Source organism: Python bivittatus, unplaced genomic scaffold (assembly GCF_059951505.1).
Source record: "Python bivittatus isolate LINGU-HERP-01145 unplaced genomic scaffold, Pbiv_v1 ctg000980_np1212, whole genome shotgun sequence".
NCBI lineage: Eukaryota > Metazoa > Chordata > Lepidosauria > Squamata > Pythonidae > Python > Python bivittatus.
The window spans coordinates 36692524-36716249 of record NW_028277125.1 but is presented as its reverse complement, the minus strand read 5'-3'; the positions used below and the strand labels follow the sequence as shown (position 1 = coordinate 36716249).

At 34.4% G+C, this 23726-nt stretch overlaps 1 protein-coding gene across 3 annotated transcripts in view; it reads left to right on the top strand.

The window, feature by feature from the left end:
- UBXN7 (UBX domain protein 7) overlaps nt 1–22603 on the top strand; it is a 37429-nt gene extending 14826 nt beyond the window's left edge. For all 3 annotated transcript variants that reach the window (XM_007431428.3, XM_025168682.2, XM_007431430.3), the window contains exons 4-11: nt 937–1002; nt 3878–3990; nt 9080–9226; nt 9443–9533; nt 9953–10080; nt 10323–10713; nt 19348–19427; nt 21671–22603. In XM_007431428.3, the coding sequence (XP_007431490.1) occupies nt 937–1002; nt 3878–3990; nt 9080–9226; nt 9443–9533; nt 9953–10080; nt 10323–10713; nt 19348–19427; nt 21671–21832 (1178 nt within the window). In that variant the 3' untranslated portion in view covers nt 21833–22603. The remainder of the gene's footprint in view (nt 1–936; nt 1003–3877; nt 3991–9079; nt 9227–9442; nt 9534–9952; nt 10081–10322; nt 10714–19347; nt 19428–21670) is intronic.
- Nucleotides 22604–23726: the final 1123 nt, after the last annotated feature.

Genomic DNA, 23726 nt, shown 5'->3' with positions numbered 1-23726 from the left:
TAATGTGACTATCAAATAGGTATTTTTTCTGTGATGTTGACTATTTTTCTAGGGTTAGTATGTGTCAGTAAGCAAGTTACAACAGCAGTAAAATAAAGCATGTCTGCCATTGATATAGTAGTGAATTGTATAACAGCCTCAAGATTTGTTCTCAGGCTCTTCTATTTGACCACTTTGAATCTGTCCTAGACTGTATGATAACTGTAACCTGTTTGCTACTGCAGCTTTTCCACCTGGAATGTTCCTGCAACAAAGGCTCTAGAAGTGCACTCCTGCACTGCCTTGGAGTAGATGATGTCCAAATCCCTCCTAACCCTTATGTTCTGTGATTCAAAAGGAACAGTCGTTCCACTGAGAAATTCAAGCAGGATTGCTTTGGGTGGTACTGGCTAGTGGGGTAGAACAGAACAAAAGCATTCATGGGCCAGATGGTATGTTCTATAAGTCATATTTGCTTCACAGACCAGCAGTTCTCCATACCTTCCTTATGTTCATGTGACCTGAACATTGCAGACTTTTGTAACAATTGGTTTATTTTAATTGGCCTTTAATTGTTTTAACTTTGGCTCATCATTGTATTGTATTATCCTGATGGATATTGCTGCTCCAGCCTTTCTTATTTTATGCTTTTTTGAACTGGGGGTAGGGTGGGGAGCAATTTTTATTTATTTTGAGTCCATAAGCTGCCTCAGAAGCATTGAGATGGAATAGCAACCTGTAAATATTTTATGTTCAAATATACATCAAGATACACATACAGGAACTGGAAACATAAGAACTAATGAGTTCATGTATGAAACAAATTAGCATAATGCATTATTGGTGACCTGGAATTTGTATACATCTTTGAGTATGGGTCTGTATTCCAAATCCACAATGTCGCCGTATTATAAGATTTTATTACTAATCTGTTTATTAAATTCTGTTTCTATTAAGCACCAAAAAGACGCAGACCAGCTCGTTCGATATTTGATGGCTTTCGGGATTTCCAGACAGAAACTAGTAGGTATCTGTGGATAATTATATTCACATAACTCTGGTTTCTTTTAATGGTTTGTGTCCAAGGATAAGATTATAGGCCCCTTAGAATTTTTAGTAATGGCTCTACAGTAGAGTTCAAACAAATGCAAGGAAAATAAAATTTTAAAAAGCCCATCTTCACACAGTAAATGCTTTATATTTCCATATGTGCAAGACATTGCTTTCTAAAGAAGTTATAATTTTGAAGTAAGAATAGTCTCCATATCAGCATAGGAAAATGTAGGTGCAGTCAGAGAAATCCAAGTTACATATCGTTGGATTCCAGGAATTAAAGGCTAGACTGGTAAGTATTAAAAAAAAAAAAAGAAGAAAGACAAGGCAGCAGTGGCAAGCCCCTTCAATTTTACTGCCAAGAAAACTGAATGGATGCAGTCTCCAGATACTGAGCTCCTCCTCCTTACCTTTAGTTTTTATTATGACTGGGATTTGAGAATCAGTTTAATTGCAGTAACTAACTTATTTATGGTATTGTAAGGCTCCACAATTGGGATTCTTATGAGAGTCATTTCTCAGATTGATAAAAGGGCTGGAGTTACAGATGCATAGTCCCATCTTTACAAAAAGCAACATGCTTCCAGCTTCCTTTCCATCTACTTTCATTGTAACAGCACAAGTGTATGAGCATTGGGTTTGCTGCCATAAAATATCTACATATAAGGGCCTTGTTTGAAAATAAACCACTCACCAATAAATATTGCTAACCAGAACTTGAAAGACTAACTACTTGGTTTAGCTATTTCCAGACAGAAATCTGACACACATCCCTTTACCAGTAATAATCCTCTCCAGTTGCTGCAAATCCCCCATGAATCAAAGAATAATATGAATGCCTTTTGCTTCTTTCATCTGAAGCACTTTCACAAGCTAATAAACCAAACCACAATTTGACCTTTATATCACATTCTCAGTTGGGGCCTTGTATTAAATATTAATGAACTAGAATAAGCTAGGTGTGCAATTAATGCCTAGTGATTTTATATACTATATGCATATTGTACTCTTTTCCAACATCTGTACCAAAGGGGAAAAAAAACCCTGTTCATTTTTTAATTACAGCATATCTTGCATTATTGACTGTTGGGTGTTTAAGCAAAAAAATTTCCTGGTCAAAATATCAATTCTAATACTTTTGGAGGAATTAAAATCTCTTATAGTTTGGGAGATGATAGGGAGTTTTGTGTTTCTGTCACTTCTGAGTATCACTGCGAATTCAATTCAGTAATGACCAGAATCTTTAATCCAATTCTTTCAAAGGGTTCCTTACATTGATGTGAGCACGTTTATATGTAATTATGAATAACTTTGGAATCAATTTGGCTAATTTTATTTAAATTATGAGATTCTGTATAATTTTACAATCAACAATTTCTGCTATATGCAAGAAGACATTCGTTTTCTAATAAACAATTTGAATGTTGAGTGAAAACATTTACCCCACTTCATTAATACAGAAGATGTATGTCTCAAATTCAATGTAAAGGAAGAATTATCAAGTCATCAACTATTCCATGCATATAAAGAGGTTATGCCTGTGAAAAATTGTTTTTGTTTATTTAATCTTTTTTTTTTTGGCATTCAACCATATACATAGTAACGTTGTGTAACTTTATATTCGCAAACTGATTTCTATGGTTTCTCTGTAGCAGTATTTTTAATTGTTTAATAGTATTAGCAAAATAACTCCTAAATGTAAACTCTTTGAGTTTAAGAAGTGATGCCAGCTTTGGCATGAGAACTACAGAAAAGGAAGCTTTTAACTGTAAGCAAATTATAGTTGTCCCATTGCTATTCCTTTTAAATGATTCTGATATCCAGTCTCCATACTAGGTTATGATAAAAAGCAGGTTCTAATGGAATCTGAATCTGAACAAGCAGTTGCAAAAATGCAAATGTTTGTTTTGCATTGCAGTTTTTGTTTTGGTCTGCCCTATACCTTTTTCCTTTAAAAATGAAGTAATTTACATTTCCCAATCATGAATTGACTTTCACAGAATTAAACATTCAGGATAAATGAAAAAGGACACATTTATGACAGTATTAAGTAACAGAAGGAATAAATAGTACTAATGCATTTTGGATAATACAGCAAGTCCACAATTAATGAATCATTACAGTACGAAATATAATGTACAGTCATAGTTGTGGTATGATATTAGGTAACCTTGTAACGAGGGAGTATTTATAGTGAAAGGAAAGCAGTAGAACAATTGCAACTAGGTTAGACTTCAACTTACATATAGATAAAAGGAGTAGATAAAGAATGGCAAGAATTGGATGAAAGGATTAAAAACTACATACCAGAGAAATTTTCTGTTCCTACCTCACTTTTTGGAAACCAAGAATTTAATTATTAAAAAGAGCTGGTTGATGTCATATTTAATAACACATTGCTTTGATACTAAAGGAGGGGGACAAAAAAGTCTGCCAGTAGGCCAAAAACTATAATTCTGTAATATTTAAATGATACATTTAGGAACAGAATATCTGTTGCTGGGCAAGATGATGATGATGATGATGATGATGATGGTGATTTTACCCCACCTTTTTTGTATATAGTTTAAGGTAGCAAACATACGTAATACTCTTGCCTCCTATTTTACCCACAACAATCCTGTGAGGTAGGTTGGGCTGAGAGAGTGACTGGCCCAAAGTCACCAAGCCGGCTTTCATGCCTAAAATATATAAACATGTGATGGCTATTACTAAAAGATATTTAGTAGAAAGCTGTTTTAGGCTATTCACATTAGGAATGTACTTTGTAGTTGATGAAAGTAACTGAGCCTGCTCTTGTGAACATTTTGTCTTCCTCCTTTGTTTTTCTTTTGGGGCTGTACAGTTCGGCAGGAGCAAGAATTGAGAAATGGAGGAGCCATAGATAAGAAGCTCACCACCCTTGCAGATCTCTTCAGGCCTCCAATTGATCTGATGCATAAAGGAAGCTTTGAAACAGTAGGTCATTTTGATGCATTGGGCTCTGGATTGGCTTTGGTATAGCCATGCATGTATATGTGTAAACTGTGTCATGATAATGTGTATAAACAATTCCAGCAATCCGCATTTTTATTACTTCAACATAAGATGTTGCTTCTAATTAATAAAATCATTTAAGGAAGTAGCTTCTTGACTATATTCATTTGTCCATTGCTGTGTTCCCCCATTAAGAAGTATTCAAGTAGAAGCTAGTGATTAAGAAATAGATGTGTATAATATGAATTAAATGAAGATGTTCTAATGACAAGCTGTATACATAAAGTAAGGATTGTTCTTTTTCTGCAATGGGTTTAAAAATCTTTCATCAATCATTTGCTTTAATACGTTTGTAGGAAGAATTACATTCAATACCATATAATGTGCCTGGTTGCATTCTTTACACTGAAAATTGGGAAAGTCTCTAGTAGGACATGGTTGAGAAAGATTTTTGCTGGAAATCTTGGAGAAAAGTATGGCCAAAGTAAGCAGTAGTGGACTAGAATAGCCAATGATCTGTATAATGATCAGCATAGAACAGAATCTTGAATCTTTGTTCTATGTTTAGTATTTGGTTAGTGAACTTGGAACTGCAGCTATGGACTTTGCTAATTGAAGAAGGTTAATAGTTTGCTAAATAACTAATACTTTTTAAACCATTCTTTATATTTCTTGGTGTTAATATATGCTAAATGAACCTGTTGAAAAAAATTAAAAACTTCTGGAGTAGAGTTTGCAGAAAAGATCAAGACAGAAATATCTGTTTCCCCACCCCCAACTCCTTGCAACAGTTTTCTTGTTGCAGCAATAGGAAAATGGAAATAAATTTATTCAGAAGTAATAAATTTTGTACAGCATTTATATGTGAAAGTAATATCAGGCTTATTTTTATATCTTTTATTTTCTATATTTCATTTGAAGTCACTTTTCCTATCAAGACTTGGCTGATTGTCCTTGACACAGTATATTATTTGCCTGTAAGCATATCCTAAGTCCACAGTGGAGCTGGTTTCTTCCTCAGTATTTTTCAATGAAGTATTAGAAAAATCCAGATCTCTCTCACTTACCTCTTTGTTAGTTTTTTTTTTCTAAGTAAACATTTATCTATATTTTTATAAGTTCATCAGGCTCACATTCCTCAAAAATTTCTTTAACTAATTCTACTGAGCTTTAATTAAAATGTTTCTACTCTGCATTATCTTTAGTTTTAATATATTTTATCACCTTCTTAGTTTTTAGTGCCGTAAGGCATAATCATTTTTGTTCTTCGTTTTATATAAGAACATGGGGTTTTAGTTCACATAAGCACAGTATTTTCAATCTGTTTACTTCATGAGTTGAGTTTTCCTAGAATGGAATTGACCATATATTTAAGAAGCTGTTTTCTTTATTTAAAAATATGCAGTCTTTAACAATTTTGTAACTTACCATTAAACAAGTTAGATATAGGAACTTACCAAAATGGACCTTCTTCTCCACATACACGCATACATCCATACCCATCACTCTGTTCCCTTTCAGATTATGCAAAGTGCAGAAGAAAAGTAGAGAGTAGTAAACAAAATAGCAGGAGGTAAGCGAAAAGGGAAGGAATCTTTACACCAGCACCATTCACTATACCTCCTCATAACTTTCTATCCTTGCAAACTGTCCTAGCTTCCACCTCATCTGTGCACAGATTAACACATTCCCTTTTTAGTCTTCCCTTTCCTCTCAAACCATTCACTCTTCATTATTTGTTCTGTAGTTTGTCTAGAAAAATAATACATTAGTGCATACAAGAAGTTGTATTTTTACAGACATTCCCTTCTCTAACAAAAAGCTTCTCACACAGGTAGACAATGATCATATGGAGAGTTTTCTGTATGTTAGAGTACGTGAACAATTTTGAGAAGCCATAAATTGTGGCTTAAGACCATAAAGGTCTTGTGTTCTTCTAGAGTCCAATCTGGTTTAAATATATGTCAGCAGTCACTACGCTAGTGTGCAGCTTATTAAGCTTCCAAGAATTTTTTCCAGGGCCAGGAGAACAGATTTTAAGCTTGGTCAATATAAATCTTTCATCATTGTTATCCTACATGTAATTAAAAGTTTAATTTGTGTGGAAATGTAACCATGTAAGAGTTTATTAAAAAATACACTCATGCCACACAATTTAGTTTGTTCTAACCAGTGTGAGAAAGAAGTAGTAGAATCCTCATTTGCCTTCTGAGTTCAACTAAAATATTTGAATTAAGCTATAAACTCCCAACTTGTAGATTTAATGCAGCTGTCAAGCTTCTCCATGTAGCCATCAGGATTTCAAACAAGGCCTTGTTCTAAAGGCTTCCTCACTTTCATGCACAGAGGAAAATGGGGACCACTCTGTGCCTTCCTGAATAGGAGGAGAGGAGTTATCATTTCCAACCTCAATCAGAACAAAGGAAAGATGTCTAGAGGGTGATGGGGGCAGAGCTTTGAGGGAGGGATTTCTCCCCTAAAGTCCTACCATATGATAAAATTCCATCCATTAAGTGTTTTTGTGTGGCAGGCAGCAAATTCAGTTCCCCACCCCTGCTATAAAGTTTTTATCGAAAAGAAAAACGTGTTGTATAATCATGCTCTTATTCTCTCCCCCCACCTCCAGTTTTCTTGAGTTAAGGACAAAAGTGGATATTTAAACATTTTGCTCTCCAACAGAAATGTAACTTGAATTTGATGGAGGCTGAAATTCTGCAATTACTATAGCATTATTGATATTTATTTATTATTGCTATTTATTACGCCTTCTGTTTTTTCTAAAAAGTATAAATTACATTTGACAGGTTTACACTTAGCTTTATGTATATAGTAAAGCAAGACTAGTAGAAATATATAAATAATATTGCAGTGCAGAAAAAAGGCAGATATAAAAGGCATTTGTTTTATTTAGTTTCCTTTTTCTGTGCAGCAAAAAATAGGACTATTGTAGCTGCCACACAGTCCCAGAAAAAGGCTGGGATTCAACTAAGGTTTATAATTTTAAGATAAGTCATGAAATTAAAGATAATTTTTAGTTAATATCATGTACATTTCTGAGATTTGCTAGATTTTATTATGGTTGTGTTATAACAATGCATTTATCATACATTTTAGTATTTAACTAAAGGAGAAGATCAGACCTTTTAAAATTATGGTGTTGGTTTACTCCAGTAATTGGTCAGTTGATTAACTTCCTAGATCAATACATTGTATTGTAATCCTGATGCAGTTATCTATTCTGATGCAATTCTCTTAAAATATTTTCTCAGATGTTCAAGTAGTTTCTTGCATGTTGGCATTTTAATTGTCATAGCAAAGTTATTAGTACCTTAAAAATATGCATCTCTTAATATCCAATCCAGAACAAAATTACTGAGAAAAAATATTTCCATTTTAATTCAAGGAAAGAGTTTATTAACATATCTGTAAATATAGAATGGTCATCTTTCCATCACCAAAAAATAAGACAGATTAGGATACCAATTTGTATATATAATAGCACATTGCAATAATTACTAAAACTGTAATAAAAACACCTTAACTTTCACAGTGGTTTTTATTTAATTTATAGTATATCCTGCCATCTATAAATTCTATTTAAATGCTTAATTGGTTGTCAAAATTAAAAAAAAAATCTATATAAGTGACCCATTCAATAATTAAAATACTTTAAACAAAAGATTGTTAAACTAATAAATACTTGGTCTTTAACATCTCAAACTAAAAGATCAAGTATAAAACTGAAAACCCTACTTTCAAAATCCCAGACCATTTTTGTGCACATTTTTTCTGTGAGTGAAAGAAAGGATCTCATTGGTGCTTGGGTCTTGCAAAGGTATTACAGAATATAATTATAAAATAAAGTTTGAGCTGGGAGTGTACATACAATTTATACATATTGTAAATTTTTAAAAAACAAAATAATATATAAGATTATTATAAGATTATATAGATTTCATCTTTCAATCAAAGTGGCTATTCAAATTATCTTTTCTTCCAATAATAAATCAACCTATGTATATTTATTTGGCACTGAAATGTCTCCACTAGAATACTGTTTTAGTGGTTGACCTGAGAAAGCTGTTTTGTTGTAAAATACTGGTAAAAGCCGTGTCCTACATTGCTTTATTTCAATATAGGTGAGTGCTTCTATGTCCATTGTGTTGCTCATTCAGTGGCCAATGGATCAGATATTTCACTTTTAAAAAGTGAAATCTCATTTTCCAAGATGCAAAGTCAACAGGAGTACTCATGAATCTGTGTTTCCTTTCATAAGTAATTAAACTCATGAGTAAATTTCCTTTAAGGAAATCCCACACATTTTTCTCCTAGTTATTTAGGAAATATGAGCATTCCAATTTTTGATATAGCACTCTTTTTTTCAACAGGTATGACAATTCAGCGATCAGAATTACATTCTTGATCAAACTCCTACATTAACTTGCAACCAACCAATCAGGCAATGCCAGCTTTGAGACTCAAACCAGTAAGATCTCTTCCTGCAACTTCAAACCCTGCCACCTCCCCCACTTGCAATCTGGTCAACAAAAAGTTCACCAATAATACCAAAATATAACATATATGAATGAATGGTAAACTAGAGGAAATGAATAGTTGAACAACAAACTGCAAATCTATCAATAATCTTAATCCTAATCTGCCACAGTTTTGTCTGTTGAATCAGATAATATGCTTTGTAATCAGATCAATGCAACTCATTCCATATTTTCTTCTAAATGTTTTATTCATTTATTTCTCTTTTTTCAATCAGTTTTGGAATTAAAGTTTATTTTCCTAACTCTCTTGTCTTTGGCATGTTAACACTCACCAATTTGAGATTACCAATGTGTAATCTTGAATATGACAAGTTGACCTGCAGAGTCTTCTAACCCTGCACGCTGCTTGTCATGCTTGTTCACGTATTAAATTGTTGAGTCTTGATAGTACTTAACAAATGCAAAGAGGTTTTTATAAAAGCCTGGAACAATAAATAGAAGCCATCATTGCTGGCATTGTTTCTTGCAAACTCTTCTTTTTTGGCTAATGTTCTTAATGTTCTTTTTGTCTTCAGGCCAAGGAGTGTGGTCAAATGCAGAACAAGTGGCTCATGATTAATATTCAGAATGTGCAGGATTTTGCCTGTCAGTGTCTCAATCGTGATGTTTGGAGCAATGATGCTGTAAAAAATATTATCCGGGAACACTTCATTTTTTGGCAGGTATGAAGGCATTTTTTTCCTGCTTGGTTAAAAGATTAGAAACAGAGCCAATATTTGTTTGATATTTACTCCACCCTTACCTATATCATATTTTGTAGAGCTATATTAGCTAACTACATTATGCTTCAGAATCAGATTTGGTTGACAAATGCTAAGTTGCTTTAAGATTGAAATGTTTTTAAGCGTTTTAAAAGAACCTTCTTGGATATTGTATAGGTATACCATGACAGTGAGGAAGGACAAAGATATATACAATTCTACAAGTTGGGAGATTTCCCTTATGTGTCTATCCTGGACCCTAGGACAGGTAAGAAGAAGAAAACATTGCTGAAGGCATACTAGCTCAGAATCAAATTCTTATATATCACAATAAATAATCTTATCAGTTTAACAAGGGAAGGACTATCGTTTCCATGTTTGTCTGTGAGATTCCCAGAACTGGCTTATTAGACATAGTTCCAGTCTATATCAGATGAATCTGATCAGCTCTAATAGGTTTAGTGTTTACCTTTAGTGTTAAATTTAGTGTTCACATTTGCTTTGTCCATGTTATTTTAATATTGTGAGTTATTGTGATACTTAGGATTAAGAACTTAGTTATTCCTTTCTTGTGACTTGTTAACAATGCTGCTTGCTTCTGCAGAATCATTAAGAATTTAAAATAACATATGTGATGATATTGGTGATTTCAGTCACTGAAGTACAGTTTATTGCTATTTTTAACAGGGCAGAAACTAGTGGAATGGCATCAGTTAGATGTAACTTCTTTTTTGGACCAAGTGACTGGGTTCCTAGGTGAACATGGACAACTGGACGGACATTCTACCAGCCCTCCCCTGAAACGCACTCGCTCAGTAAGTATAATGACTGCAGCAGTATGTTTCTGACTCTTACAAGAAATCTTTATTTCATGCTAATGTTTCAGTATGTAAAAAAAAAATGCAGTGAAAAAAGGATATATTATACATTACCTTAGTAACAAAACTGTTATTGAAATAGAAGTATTTGGATCCTTTCTCTTCCCCTCTCACCTTTCTCAAAATATGTGTTTAAGGTCACTTTTCTTTTTCTTTTGTGTTATGGTTGCATTGATTAGGAGAGCTTAATTGATGCGAGTGAAGATAGCCAGTTGGAAGCTGCAATCAGAGCATCATTACAGGAAACACATTTTGACTCTGACCAAATCAAGCAGGAGAGCAGATCGGATGAAGAGTCTGAATCAGAGCTTTTCTCTGGAAGCGAGGAGTTTATTTCTGTTTGTGGTTCTGATGATGATGAGCCAGAAAATTCTGCCAAGTCGAGAAAATCTCCACACAAGGATTTGGGATGTAGGAAAGAGGAAGGCAGAAGACCTCAACCTGAACCAACATCAAGAACTGAGCCTGAGATAATAATAAACCACAGAGGACTATCTTGCATTGATTCAGGGGTGCTAGAAGAAACTGGAGCTAAGCCAGATGACTCACAGAAGGAACCGAATGTGAATGGTAAGTATGGCTCCTGACACATTAGCCAACATCAGAAGTTTAGAAAAAGTCTCATCTAGACACATTTACTAAACAGTATTTATTTCTTTCCACTGCACTTAATAAATTGAGTGAACCTAAGCACTAAAAAAGTAGAAATCTGGCTAAGCAGCTCATAATCTACATGAGAGATAAAAAATGAATTGTTTTACAGAAATTGGTAAACTATAACTTCCAGCATCCTTTCCATTGGCAACATTAGCTGGACCTGCTGAGAACTGTAGTTTCATTGATGAAAAGAGCAATACACTAAACTGCTCAATCAATATATTATATATATCTTGATTAGTATAACAATCTGATAAAAGCATTGTACATGCTAAAATGTATAATTCCATGTAACTCTATTTGTAACCCTTCCATGAATCACAATTCAGCTGAAGGTCGTCCTTTATAAGGGAATACTGTTTTTTTTTTCATCTGCATAAATTCATATAATTCTTTCTTTGTCAGGACAGTATTATAATACAAAAACATTTTTTCAGCCATAATACATTTTTCAACCATAATACACTTATCAACCATGATACATTGCTAAATTATTGGGAGGAGGTATTATATCACTTAAATGTTGCAAGTTTAATTTTTTTATAATAATTTTATTAAAAATTACAGTTGCAACAATAAAAACTAATACAAACTAAAAAAAAATAAAAAAATAGAAGGCACAGAATACAAAAAAATAGAAAAGAAAGAAAAAATAAGAATATAGTAAAGAAAAAAAATAAGGAAATGACTTCCCCCTTCATCACAACAAGTATAAACAATTTTAGTAACCTTTTCTTAAAATACAACAAATGATCTCTTTTTCCCATATCCTATCCTTATCTGTAAACAAATCCTTAAACCCTCATCACTTTTGTCCTGATGCCAGCAAAAGTCTATTAAGGGTTACCAGAGATAGCAACATATCTATTTTAACCTTGATCAAATAAACCAACTTTATATTTTTTTTACTTTTAACAATTTTGATCTTTAGTCCCTTCAAATAATGTCCTAGAACTTGATTTCTTTCCATTTTTTCTGTCCCTTCTCACAAAATTCGTCAAAGCTTTAACAAGCCTCTTTTGTAAATCCAGTGTGGGAAGTTTTTCCAGGTCACTCTCTTGGTTTGTTATTTGTATATCCCTATTAATTATTAAGATATCAGTCAGTTTCTTTTGTATGTCCTGTGCAGCATCTTTTTTCATATCATTCTTGTAGCCTGTCATTTTTAAATCCACTGTCAGATCAGTCTCAATCTTGTCAGGTAAAACTTGTTCCTCTTGCATAATATCTTTTAAATACAGTCTATCTATGGAGGCAGACACTCTTAAAATTAACTTCTGGGTCCATTGTTCAGAAATATCCTTCAATATGTCCAGTGTTAAAATATTTTGCTCATTCTGTATTTGTAAGTCAAATTTAAATGTTCTTCTCCTTTAATTATAATCTTTAGTTCCTTCTAGTGTCCAACCTTCAAAGTCTTATTCTATCATTTTTTTTAAAAGAATTCAAAACAAAAGCATTTTCCTATGGGAAGGATTTTTATAATTAATTCCAAAATCTTATTCCAAATTTATCTGGGCCCTTAGTCAGTTTGTAACTTTCTACGATCAAAGTTTTAATCGCCTTTTTGCTGTTTGTTCCCAAAAATAAAAATGTAAGTCCTTAAACTTGTATTTAAAACGTATTTCACTAAGTGTGATGGAATGGAATTATGAAGGCCAAGCTCAGGGAGATAAACATTTTCTTAGCTCGCGAGAACGGCACGGGAGGAACAAGAGGATGAGACTGGCACCTCCCTGAGGAATTCACACTGTTGTGGCTGGAGGACTTTGGGAACTGGGGTTTGAGTCTGGGAAGATTGATGTCAGGTCTAGCCCAAGGAACTCCAAGAGACAATGCTAATTCAGTCCAGCTATGTTTATTAGCTACAACCTCTAGCAAGAATCTTCCCAGACTAAAACCCCAGTTCCCAAAGTCCTCCAGCCACAACAGTGTGAATTCCTCAGGGAGGTGCCAGTCTCATCTTCTTGTTCCTCCCACGCGGTTCTCGCAAGCTAAGAAAATGTTTATCTCCCTGAGCTTGGCCTTCATAATTCCATTCCATCACCCTAAAGATTGAAGGAACTTACCCAGTGTTTTCAGACTTGTTGATTCAAATGTTCCTAATAGCTGAAAAGCATTTAACAAGCAATTTCTGAAAGTGATTAGAAAAGGAAGTATGCAAACCCAGTGAGCATTAAAGCCACGGACAGTGGATTGAGCAAGATGGCTATTCCCTCATCTTCCAGAGCTCAAAACCCACCCGAGACCCCTGTCTTGTAGTCTCCTTGCGAGGAGCAACTGTCTGGAGCACATGTGGGCGATCTTAAGTCCTCCTCTTGTCCAGAGAGAAATTACGAAGAGCTGGTCTACTGACCAGCTCTTCATTCTGCTGCAGTTGTCAGAGCTGTCTTCAGTTAGCCATTTCTTCCCCAAAAGTCCAATGTTGCAAGATTAATGTTAATTAAACATAGTTTAAATTCTTGATTTAGAAAATCTATCAGAGAAAATCATCTAGTACCACTTTAATAGCTTCCTTTATAAAACAAGTACTCAGACTATGGGGGGGGGGGGCTTTGAGTCTGTGTTGACTCCTGGCAACTGCCTGGACTAGTCCCTGCAGTTTTCCTGGTAATGTTTTTTTGGAAGTGCCTTGCCATTGCCTGCTTCCTAGGACTAAGAGAGCACGACTAGCCCAGGGCCACCCAGTTGGCTTCATGCCTCAGGCTGGACTAAAACTCATGGTCACCTGGTTTCTAGCCTGATTTTTTAACCACTAACCCAAACTGGCTCTCAGTTCAAGTCAGTTTTTGACTCCTGGCGACTGACTGGACACGTCCCTGCAGTTTTCTTGGCAAGATTTTGGAAGTGGTGTGCCATTGCCTGCCTCCTAGGGCTGAGAGAGAGTAACTGGCCCAGGGTCACCCAACTGGCTTTGTGCCTAAGGTGGGACTAGAACTCATGGTGTCTCGGTTCCTAGCCTAATACTGTAACCACTACACCAAACTGGCTCTCACTCAGACCTTACCTGTATTTAAACACTTCTTTCCACACCCCTTATACACTGGTGAGAATAGAATCCAAATAGCAAGATTAATACTTTCATGAAAATGTACATTCTCAATATAAAAATACTGATTTAATTTTAATGTATTTCGTGTTTAAAAAAAGCCATCTCTTAAGTGCTATTATGCATATCACATAGTTCAGCTTTGAAGAGACAAACAACCAAACTATGAAGAATTAACCGGAGGAAGAATGGAGAGTGAACTGAAAAACTCTGTGTTCTGAGGGATTGGGTGATAAACTGAGAGGAGGAAAAATGTCATCTCCTGAAGAGTACGGGGAGTTCCTTGAAAACTAGTGATTGCTCTTGTGGGTGATTGATTGAATGGCTACTTCCTGCTGAGTAAACAGAGAGTATAAGAAGTACACAAACAGCCAGGTTCCAGAGAGAATTCATTGAGTGAGTGAACATAGAGAAGTAATGTTAGTTTAGTAAATGAATTTAAGGGGGATTCTATGACAGATTTTCCCTCTGAGTCAGGAATTTGTACTTGACTAACCTGACAGCCTAAGAAGGACACTGTGCCTGTCCTATGGAATAATATCCTCCCAGAGATCTGATAGCATCCTCCTTCATGATATTCATGAAGTTTCTGAAGACCTGCTATTCTCCCAGGCTTTGGGGCAGGGTAAGCCCCTCTTAGATTGTTTTTTTGTTTATGTATTTCTTCAGGCAGCTCATTAATTCTTTTCTTTTGTAATATTATTTCTTAGTTTTTAAATTGTAACCTCCCCCTACCCCTGGTTGTTGGGAGTCAGGTGGCCTCTAAATTGGATTAAATAAATAAAAGCTTTTCAACTGGTAGTAACCTAGGGTGAACAGAGAGAAGTCTGTACTTGGAGCTTGGTGTTTGTGCCATTTTTGTCTTTCTACCTGAAAATAATGTGATATATGTTTACAGCAAATGCAAGCTTATAGCAGTCCTTGAAGGAAAAAAAAAATCCAGCCATTGGCACCTGAAATAGCCACATTTCAGCTAATGGGAAAGGATGGAGGTTTAGCCTTTAAAAAAATGGAGGCACTATCAAACTAACTATGGAAGCAACTCCATAAGGAAGACAGTGAAATGAAAGAAGAAGCCCAGTGTATGAAAATAACAATCAGAACCAAGTGATGTAGTAGATACTTTGAATTACTGCCAAAACTCACTTTTCAGGCTCTTGCAGATAAAACAAGCTCTGAACATTCAGGGGAAGATAAGAGGCACTTCATATTGGAAGACAGGATGGTAGATACTTAAAGGGAAGAAAGAATGTAATTGTGTCCTATTAGAAAACACAGAGAAGAGTCATGGTAGTTGAAGAATCAGAACGTATGCTGATGAACCCATTGGGTTGTGAAGTGTGCTGTGACAAGCAAAAATGAAGGATAAAACAGCAGTTTCCAAGGATTATGAAGTCTACTGACAATTATCTCTTCCTGCTAATATATGAGAGGACAAATCATATTACGAGAATTGCTACAACTATATCAAATTAAATCAAAATACTATGCACATCACAAGAACAAGTAAAATGTATTTGGTTAAAACATGGTGAGATTGATTAGTAGTGCTTAAATTGAATTAGGGTAGAAATGAAAATCCTGTGGCGCCTCTTAATCAGTCAGTGAAAATCAGAACATTAGCTCATAAAGGTCTTGGTCTTCATTGTCTATATTTTCTCAGAGTATGAAAAAAGAACAAGAAGTTATTGAGCTTTTAGTGTGGTCTGTTTTAAGAAATAAGTTTTAAAGAACTGTTTTAATGGGTATACTAAAGACTGGAATACAAAAATTAAAGGATAAAAAAATCCATTCCCACTCAGAAATCCTGATGAATGAACTTGGAAATGCTGTATAGACCATCTCAATTAAAATAAGCAGGAAAAAAACAATGGTTGTTGGTATTTGCTATTGCCTGTGCAACCAAGGAGAAAACATTGATGATGTTTCCAAAAGCAAACTGCAGATCTTTAAAAGAGGCATGAATCTGTAGTGATGTACACCAACATAAGTTGGGAGACATTGCTGTCTTAGTGATCCTTGACAGTACTAACCAAGAGGGAATCCTTAGTTGAGGAAATGGAAGTAGCAAGAACATTGGCAAAAACTGATAACATAATGCTGAAGGAAAACTAAAACTAAGCACTGCCAAACATGCATTTTGGGTTTCAAGAAGGCAGATATTAATGGCTGGCTTCCAGGGGAGGTGTGGCGAACTGAAGATGTCTCCGCAAAAGTGGAACTGATGATTGCAACAAAGACCAAAGAACCGGTAACTACCGGTAAGTAGACCGGTTCTTTGGAACCTTTCTGGCTAAGGAGAGGATGGGAGATCGCCTACATGTGCTCCAGACAGTTGCTGCTTGTGAGGAGACCACAGGACAGCAGTCTTCTGTGGGTTTGAACGGTGGAAAATGAAGGGATTAGCCATCTTGCTTGTAACCACAGTGGAGCCTTTTAAGGGACACTAGGTTTGCAAGCCTCACTTTCTAATCACTTTCAGTAATTGCCTGTTAATCATCTTAAAGTTATTAGAAACCCTCAGAACAAAAAGTTGAAAAGTTGCTGGGTGAGTTTAGCTTCAACTCTGAACAAAAGAAAAATTAATTATAAGTTTAAGAACTTACAGAATTTGAAATAAACCGCAGAAAGCTAATAAGATTTTGATCTAAGAAAGTTATAAGCTGATTAAGGGTCCAGTTAAATTTGGAATATTGACTTTTACTATAAGATTTTGGAATTAACTATAAAAAATAACTTCTTATGGGAAATAGGCTTATTTTTGCTTAGGTTCTTTATGATTTTAGAAACTGGACACTAGAGGGAACTAAAGATTCTAAGTAGAAGGGAAAAAAATACAAGCCTGTACAGAATGACACAAAACAACATCATAACATTGGAAATATTAAAGGAAATCTTTGAGGAATGGAGCCAGAAATTAGTAGGTACAATATCAACAATGTCAGTAATGATGTCTGACTCTATGGATAGACTATGTCCAAAAGATGTTAATTAGGGAATGACAGATGTGGAGCAAATTTTGTCTGACAAGACAAAGTAAGTACTGAAAGTGAAACTACAAATGACAGGCCAAGAGAATGATTTGGAAAAGGATGCTTCTAACCCCTTATAGACTTTTTGCATAAAACAGAAAAAAATGAACTGTTGATTGGTGGTCTGATTATTAGAAAATATTAGATAATAGAAAAAAGAGCTTTTTTTTTGTAACCATAGAGCAAGAGATAATTTTGTATCTCCTGTATTTGCTGCAGTTTCTTTTTTCTATTTCTCTTTAACTTTTCTTTTTGCACTTTTGTTCTTTCTCTTTTTTCCTTTCTTTTATTCCTTTACTTTCTATTAGTTTTTGTTAGCTTTTATCTTCTTTATAAGACTTTAATAAAATTTATAAGAAAAGAAAAGGATGCTTCATTGGATATAGAAAATAAACTGGCTGAAGTTTTAAAAATTAAAGGGGAAATACAAATGACAAATCAAGAGAATGACTTGGAAATTGTTTTCTTATTGGATCTACAAAAGAGCCTTGTTAAACCATTGAAGAAGTCTATATGATGGGATAAAGAAGAAGAGAAGAGAAATCAAATCTTAAGACAATATTTGAATGAACTAAAGATTAAGATTGTTAGAAGAAAAGGAAGGAATATAAAATTGGTTTATTTGATCAAGGTTAAAATAAGACTTTTTAAAATAAGGTTCTGGCAACCCTTTAGAGACTTTTTGCTGACACCAGGATTGAAAAGTTGATGTTTTATGGATTTGCTTATATATAAGGGATGGGATATGGGATGATGAGATATCTGTTTGTAACCTTATAAAGGGTGAAGAGTTACTAAATCTGTCTATACTTGTAATGAAGGTTGGAAGTCACTTTTTTATATATTTCTTTTTCTTTATTCTTTCCTTTCTCTTTTTCTTGCAATTTTTATTCTTTCTATTCTCTTTAAGTTTAGTTTGTATTCGTTTTTACTGTTGTAATCAAAATCCTTAATAAAAATTACGTTAAAAAAAAGAAAGTAGATATTAGTAGATTTAAAATAATGCTAAATAGAATTCTGTGGCACAGAAAGCTAATGCTGCAAGGTTCAATTCTGGGTTTCCCACTATTCATTATTTTTATTAATAACTTGGATAAAGAGATGAAAGAAACAATTAGATCTGCAGATCGTACAAAATTGAGTGGAATAGTTAATACTCTAAAAGACAGAAAAAAAGCTGAATTGAAGAAGTAGTTAAATTTAACAGAAACAGATAAATATTCTTTTGCTTGGGAAACACATGAAATGCACAAATACAGGATATGGGATGCCTAGTGTCATAATGATACTTGTGAAAAAGATCTGGAATAACAGTTGGTTGAAACTGAATAGAACCAGCAGTGTGATTTGGCTTCAAAATAGGTAAATGCAGTTATGCACTGTATTAGCAGAAATATAATTTCCAAATCATGGGAAGTAATAATTCTACTTTATTTTCCATTGGTCAGAATAAAGTACTTTGTCCAGTTCAGGGTACCATATCATTAATATCCTTAAATGTCTGAAAGAACATCACATAGATGGCCCCATTCTTTCTCATTCTAGTGCAGGATGTGGGAAAATGGATTTAAGTTACAGAAAGGCAACTGACAATGAACTCAGTTTCCAAGGAACGTGGTGAAGTGCTATTCACCAAATGTGTTTCAGGACATGCTAGGCAACTACTGTATCTGTCAGGAATACTTTAATTTGGATTCCTAAATGAGTAGGGGTTGGTTTTAATAACCTAGACCCTTCCAATTATATGAGTCTGCAATTACTGAGAGATTAAGTTATACCCTTGCTGGTTCCTCTTGGTATTTTTCTCCATCTTTAGTAAACATTCTACCAAGGTATATAAATTCATCTACTTGTTCCAATTTTTCACCATTTATGTGTAAGTTGCAATTCAGTCTTTTTAATTTTTAATCTCAAGAGAATGTTATAAAGAGGGGCTTAGTTAAAGCTCTAAAGCATTAATTTGCTTACCTATATTTATTCTTTTTCTGCCCTTGTATAGTTATGACATGAGATCATTTGAAAATTTGTTAACAATCATAGTCTACTTAAATTCTGTGACATCAGTAAATAAACCCAGAGTTTTTTGCATTTTGAGGCCTTTAATAATCCAGTATAAATGTATGTATGCAGCCAATAAACAAAAATGCACAGTTATTGGAATTCTTTTGCTTCAAAGCCTCTATAACTTCTGCCATTTATTGGCACAAACATTTTGATCCTTTAATAAGTCAAAAAGCGTTTTCCAGTTGATTATTCGGGATTTTCTTCATTAGACATTAATCTTTCCAGGTTTGAACACTGACCACTAATCACCACCATAAACTTAACATTTTGCAAATAATTATTTTTAGCCCATTTATTGTTTTCTATGGATCCTTATTATGTGGTGGTTATTTCATTATCAAAGTAATAAATGCAAAAACTAAATGCAGGAGTTGTATTTAGCATTTAACTTTTTTTTATCAGGACCAAAAGCACAACTAATGCTAAGATATCCAGATGGGAAGAGGGAACAGATTTCATTGCCTGAACAAGCTAAGCTTCTGGTATGTAGAAATAATTAAAAACTCAAGACAGATACCATTCCTCTTTTAGTATTTACCATTTTTCATCTTTGTGTATATGTATTAAATATGTATGCATGTTTATTAAGTTTTTCATCTATACATCATAAATTACAAAACATAATGACCAGCTACTACGTGCAATGGCATGTTGAGATGATTGCTCTTCTTCCAACCCGTCTTATCAGATAGTTTTTGCCATTTTAAACTAATATGTGGCTAATTAGCAAGATTGGTAACAAGAAGATGTCTAAAAAGGATAATTCCCCAAAAGGCAGAGGAATTAGGGCTTACATGAGTGATCCAAAAACAACCAAAGCATCATCCCATTCTAGAAATGAAGAAATGGAGGAGGGTGTTCCAACAGAGTGCACAAAAAGCAAGCATCATTTGGTATGAATCTCTGAAACTGACTCAGTAGGAAATCTAATTAAGCAACCCAAAAATGAGAACTAATGATTAAATGGGACAAGTCAGCTAACATGAACCAGTAGGACTTGGAAATCTGTGGTTTTCTATCAGCTTCCATACAAGAGATGCACTGGAAGATAGTATATTGATGGCAGTTAACTCCAGTTATCCCAATATATGATCATTATTCTTCAAAATATTGGCGTGGTTGCAATCAGAAGGAGACTTCCTTTTTTAATCTCTGGTGGACTTGGAAAAGGTACACCTTTTTGAAAGAAAATATTTAAAGAAGTCAGAATAATAACAAAACAAAAAGAATGTATTCCAGCCTTGGGCTTGAGGAACTTAATGCAAAATTAAATATAAAGGAACTTAACTATATTTTTATTCCTAGTTGCTAAATCAATAATTATTCAGAAGTAGAAATTCTTACGTAATTTGTCATTTGACAGTTGGCACACTAAAATATTATTATTCTTGGTAAAGTCACTGATAAAGTTTGAATATAAAATTCCCAAAGGGATGAATAGCACTTTTATCAAATTGAGAAAGATTATATATGTTAATACTGTAATAGCTCTAATTTTGATGAATCTAGTGATATATGGGAAATATGACTGAATTTTGAGATATACTTTATTTGAATGTTATCTTGTATTATTGTTTCTTATCTTATAGAATATTAAAAGTGAAAATGAAATAAAATTTAAATTTAAAAAAATGCAAAAAATAAATACATAAGCTGTTAGATCAGATCCTGGCCCATCTAATCTAGCCATCTGTTCTCACAGTGGCTGGCCAGCTGCACAAGGAAGCCCAGCAGATGGCCTTCAGAGGCAGTCCCACTGCCCTCAAGGCAAATAGCCATTGATCCCCATGACTTCCATGAATTGGTCCAATCCTTTTTTGAAGCCAGCCAAGCTGATAGCCAGCATCACATCTTGTGGTAAAAATATAATTACCTTCATCCATGGACTATTTTGCATCCCTATTCAGCAGTGAAATACCAGGGTGATTTTTGCTTTTTCAAAACAACAGAAAAAACAGGCAAAGATATCCCGCAAAATCCCTATATTAGCCCAAAACTTCAACCATGTCCCCTACCCGGTCTCCTTCTGCCACCCTTCCTCCTCACCCTCCCACCTCAAAATTAGAAAGACCTTGCTGCAGAAAGGTTGCTCAACCCCATTCCTGGATAGGAAGCATTATAGGAATCCTATGAAGGAAGGATGAGGAATATATATGTATGTAAAAACATGCTCATCTTGTATGAACTTTTGTGAGAAGTTGATGAAACTTGTTTATATTTGTTGCTTCTGTAATCAGCCAAAGGACAGAAAGTTAAAAAAAAAAAAAGTGGGTAATTTAGTTTGTATCTGAGAGTGTGCTATCTCCAGTGCATTTTACATGGTGTACATATACCCTAAACTACTGCCTGTCTACAGTGTTGGTGATGAATATAAAGGGGAAGAATAGATTCTATCTACTTGCTGAAATTATTCACAGAATAAAACTGCAGGGATTCATTTAATGACCTGCTGATTCACCAAGGTCTTTTGAAAACCAACCCAAATATCTCATTTGGGATTTCAAAAAAAAAAAATTGCACTATAAGGAATGTTTTTCTACTAATTACTAATTTTCTACTAACACTCTTCAAATGTTTCCCTATTTCTTTAACTACATATACCTGTAGTATACAGATAGACAGTTTGTGTTGATATAGCCTCCAGTAACTAATACTCTATTGTTTTAATACTCTATTACATGTTGGTGTTCTGTGATAAAGATAGTGGTCTCTCCTTTCTCTGCAGGCTCTCATCAAACATGTACAGTCAAAAGGATACCCCAATGAACGTTTTGAACTCCTCACCAACTTTCCCCGGAGGAAACTTTCCCATCTGGACTATGACATCACATTACAGGAGGCTGGTCTTTGTCCACAAGAAACTGTATTTGTACAGGAAAGGAATTAGTTTCCCCCCATATCATCTTCACCTACAGTACTAACTCACTACATATGCAGATTTGAAAGCAGGCAGCCTTTTGCTGATTTCTCTTTCTTCCCATACTTTATGCTATTCTTAACAAGTGAACGAAGTGAAATCAGCAGAAAAAGTTCAATTGGCGTTGATGCTGGAAGAGGGCTTATGTGTTCAGTAGTTCGTTGCTGTTGCAAAATAAAGTTGCCTGTACATCCAGCATGCTGCAGACAGAGAATACAAGAGCAAGAAATATTTTTCTTCCCCTGAGAAAAAGAAATCTGTTTTCTTTAATATATTTATTTTTCAAAGGTCATGTGACCAGGCATTAAGGAATTCTTCAGACAACTATCTCAATATGTGCAGTCTACACGGAAGAGATTTTGTGTTCCCAATTGTCATGCGTGTCATTTGGTTTTCAGCATGTGTTTTTTTTTCCCTGGGATGCCCACAAATCAGAATGCTTCCTGTACTGATGCTGGTTGCATGTAATAAATTGTCATGCATTTATTATGCACAGGCATTTTAGGAAAGGAGCACAGGCCTAAATGACTATGTGAAGAGATTCTGTGTTTTGGCTGTGTGTGGAGAAAAAAAACAAATGAAGTGCTGATTCATTGCCCACGTATCCCTTCATAAGTCATAGCATGTGCTATTGCAGAAGGGGCGTAGAATGTGGAACATTAAAGTGTCTATTTTAAATTTATTTGTATGTACTGCTTTTGTTACAGAGGAATGAGATAATAAAGAAAAATAATAGATGTAGTCAGTAGTATAAAGTCTCCTTGTGTAGCCTAGAACCATGGGGCTTTCTCCTTTTCACAATTAAAATTATAGAAGGGGAATTGATTTCTCTCTCTCTCTTTTTTTTTTAAAATGTTACCAGCAATGAAACATTCACAGTCAATGAATGTAAACTTATAAAACCTCTTCTATCATAACTTAAAGCTTTTTTCATTCACTGTGCCACCATTTGGAAGTCTCTCCCATTGACATTTAGTGAATGTGCACAGATTCTGGGCTCCAGGCAAGCATTTTTGTGTTTTTTCAGTAATTTTGAAATCTTTTTGATTAACAATTAAATTTAGTTAATTAAGTCAATAAAATTTACTTAAGCAAAGTACAAACAAGTAAACATGGTTTTCCAACAATAAAAACAGTTTTAAAAACTAAAATTAAAAAACAGCTGCTTGCCATCATTTGTTTTAAATGGCCAAAAAATGATAGATGTGCTCCAGATTTGAGCAATGGTAGGTAAGGTTTGGGTCATTTGGGTCTGGTGATATTTACAGTGCGTATTTGGCATTAAACTGCAGTAGAATGGGTTGTGTTGCCATTACATTTGATTAATCCATGGATATGGGCTTGAGGATTAAAGATACTTATTCTGCATTGTAGAATAAAAACATTTCCTTCCTTAATATTTTTTTCCCTTACCAACGCTAGTAACAGATGTAAGATTAATGTAGTGTGGATTAATAGGTGTTTTACACATATGCCACAATTGCTTTTATGTTCAAAACCATACAGCTGATACGTTTCTAAATTAATGGAGACACAGAAATATGCTCAGTAAGAAATCTAGCTTTAAACATGAGATGTTTTTGGAAATTGATGTCCACAAACATTTGATACATAGCTAAAAAGAATACTGAAGGTTGAGAGTATTATCTGTTCAAATTTACCTAGACATTTGTATTAATACTGTCTGATTCTTGTTGCTCTAACCTTTTTTTACCCTTTTTTGGTCCTTTATTTTTCTTTCAGTCTTCTTGTGACCTTTCCTCTTACCTTCAACCTTTCAGAAACCTTTTAAAGTTCTTGGTCTGCTCTAGAAAGCTGCTCCTGTATGTATAGGCTCTTTGTGATGTTTCATCCAAACTAATAA